Source organism: Plectropomus leopardus, unplaced genomic scaffold (assembly GCF_008729295.1).
Source record: "Plectropomus leopardus isolate mb unplaced genomic scaffold, YSFRI_Pleo_2.0 unplaced_scaffold27309, whole genome shotgun sequence".
NCBI lineage: Eukaryota > Metazoa > Chordata > Actinopteri > Perciformes > Serranidae > Plectropomus > Plectropomus leopardus.
In genome coordinates, this window is record NW_024629723.1 from 1 (window position 1) to 2,251 (window position 2,251).

The 2,251-nt window shown below is 34.6% G+C and overlaps 1 protein-coding gene across 1 annotated transcript; it reads right to left on the minus strand.

Moving 5' to 3' along the window:
- Positions 1-1,055: 1,055 nt before the first annotated feature.
- Positions 1,056-1,686, minus strand: LOC121937734 (bile salt-activated lipase-like). The gene is made up of 2 exons (XM_042481054.1): positions 1,454-1,686; positions 1,056-1,335 (listed from the first exon to the last, which is right to left on the minus strand). Exons 1-2 carry the CDS (start codon positions 1,618-1,620, stop codon positions 1,155-1,157), a joined length of 348 nt encoding a protein of 115 aa, XP_042336988.1. The 5' UTR covers positions 1,621-1,686; the 3' UTR covers positions 1,056-1,154.
- Positions 1,687-2,251: the final 565 nt, after the last annotated feature.

A 2,251-nucleotide genomic window follows, 5' to 3' on the forward strand; every position in this document is an offset into this window, starting at 1 on the left:
ATTGTAAAGCAGATGAATACATGTTTTTTAATTTTCAGAATTATTTAAGCAAGTTTGTTTTAAATCATTTGACTTTGACTATTTTCTGTAGGACCTAAAAAAAGGTTGTAACTCAGCAAAAATAAGAAAAATGCCTTCCCTCCATCAGCTGCTCACAGACTTCTGGAGCAGTAATGAAAATCATTTGTCTCTTGAGGCGTCTACAAGCCAAACCCAAACATTAAAGACACAATTATGTGAATGTAAGGCTGTTTAATAAAAACATTAGTTGCCATCATACTAAAATAAAATTAGGCTACTTGTGCTCTTTTAAATTTAGATGTTGTGGTAACAAAATGGCAGTGCATTCTAAAGAAAAACTGAATAATTTTTTTTCTTCTGCACCATGTTTTTTTAAATTCCAATACTGTTTTACACAGTCAATAAGCTCATTACCAAATATAATTTAAAAAGTTTTGGATTGAAATTTCAACAGCATGGTTTTATAATATTTTGCATGGCATTATTGTATCAATACACAAACACTAAGTGGTGATTATTTTATTAAATAATTTATTAAATACTGCAAATACTAATTAAATTTTTGGTAGCTTAATAGACCAATAAAAATCATTTTATTTATTTATTTATTTATTTTAACTAAAAATATTTTGCTGCAATAAAAATGATTGAAGTGAGATGCACAGACTGAAAACGTTATCTTTTTAGATATAACGGGTATTGGCAAAGTTGTCCTTTGGGGTCATAATTTGCTGTAGTAAATTGCATAGTTTACAAAATGAATCAATTGCAATTAATTACAGTCACCTAGAATACTTAACATACTTCCAATTGTTAAAAACTGCAATAACATTGTATCCATTGTACATTGTAATGTGATAAAATCATATTGTGGGGCCTCTAGTAATTACCAAACCTATTATTTAACTGCAGCATCTGTTACCATCTGTTTTCCAAAAAACAACAAAATCCAAATCTCAGGTTCTGAACATGCAATTGAGTCTGTAAAGCATTTAAAGCACAGCACATGATAAAATAAAACCAAGGAAATATCATTTTTATTTGTCATAAATTTATTTATTTTTCATAAAGCAATACTGATTTGATACTGGCGCTCTGTAAGGTACAGGTGCACAGGTGATTGCACAAGGTCTTTATTCATAGATGGATGAGGGAAGGTTGGGGAGGATGCTGCACCAGAAATGCACGTAACGCATTCTCATCTTCTGTTTCACATAGTTCTTGTTCATATTAGAATGGATTTCCAGGTACTGGTGCCCAGTACCGGTGAATAGAGGCCAGGTAGCGGGCACATTCTCTCCTTTGTTGGGGTTTCTGTAGAGACAATCAGAGAAAACAGCAACTGAATTGAGGTAATTCTGTTTTAGTGTGTGATTTAAGGTTTGCTTTTATCTCTGGGATGCTTCTATGTCTTGTGTCTGCAGGGTTATACCCAGTTTTGGCGAAGTTGGTCCAGTAGTTAATCATGTAACCGGCGAGGTCACGGTGGCGAGGCATGTACCCCAGTGGTGTTTGGAAAGGCTTTCCGAACATGTATTGCAGGTCATCAGCGTGGTCGGCTCCCACCCAGCTGGGGTAGGGCATGACAAGGCCGGCCATACGGCTGGGCTCGGATAAGACGTAGGAGTAGGTGCGGCCCGTTCTTTGGTGAGACAAGGAAAGAAGAAAGACGTGACGATGACAATACCAAAGACAGAGCTGGATAAATGGATGATTTCCAAGTTTCACGCCTCTCGAAATTAACTTTCCTAGCTTACTACAGTCAGGGTTTACATACATATTCAGGGCGAAAATTTCAAAACCTTTTCATGACTTTTCAAGGACAATTTTTTTTCTACTTGCCTGGCATTTTTCAAACTTATCAGGATCAAACTTTTGCCAAACATAATTTCAGCTAGCTGACACATGATGAGACACGTGACATGTAAATGTATCCATGGAAGATTTCTGTAATAATTCATTACACACAAGAAAATTCCAACTCTTTTTCCAAAACTTCCAATGATTTTGAACCCTTTGAAACCTAGATCTCAACTGATTTTCTTGCATTCAGACGCCTTTCACAAGTATTGTGAGCACAAAGCAAATTGGTTTGATTTCTTATGAAAATATAGGAAAAAAGGCAACAAGCAAAATTAGAAAATTATTTTCAAAAAGACTGAGAAAATATTGAGAAAACTTTACTTATAATTGCCATAATTATATATATACAAATTTAAAAGTATGTCAC

Bases quoted from the DNA above. Each gene is read 5' to 3' on its own strand.
- LOC121937734 (XM_042481054.1), bottom strand. From the start codon at position 1,620: ATGGCCGGCCTTGTCATGCCCTACCCCAGCTGGGTGGGAGCCGACCAC. The intron at 1,336-1,453 runs GTATAACCCTGC...TTGTCTCTACAG, and splicing joins ACCAACTTCGCCAAAACTGG to AAACCCCAACAAAGGAGAGA.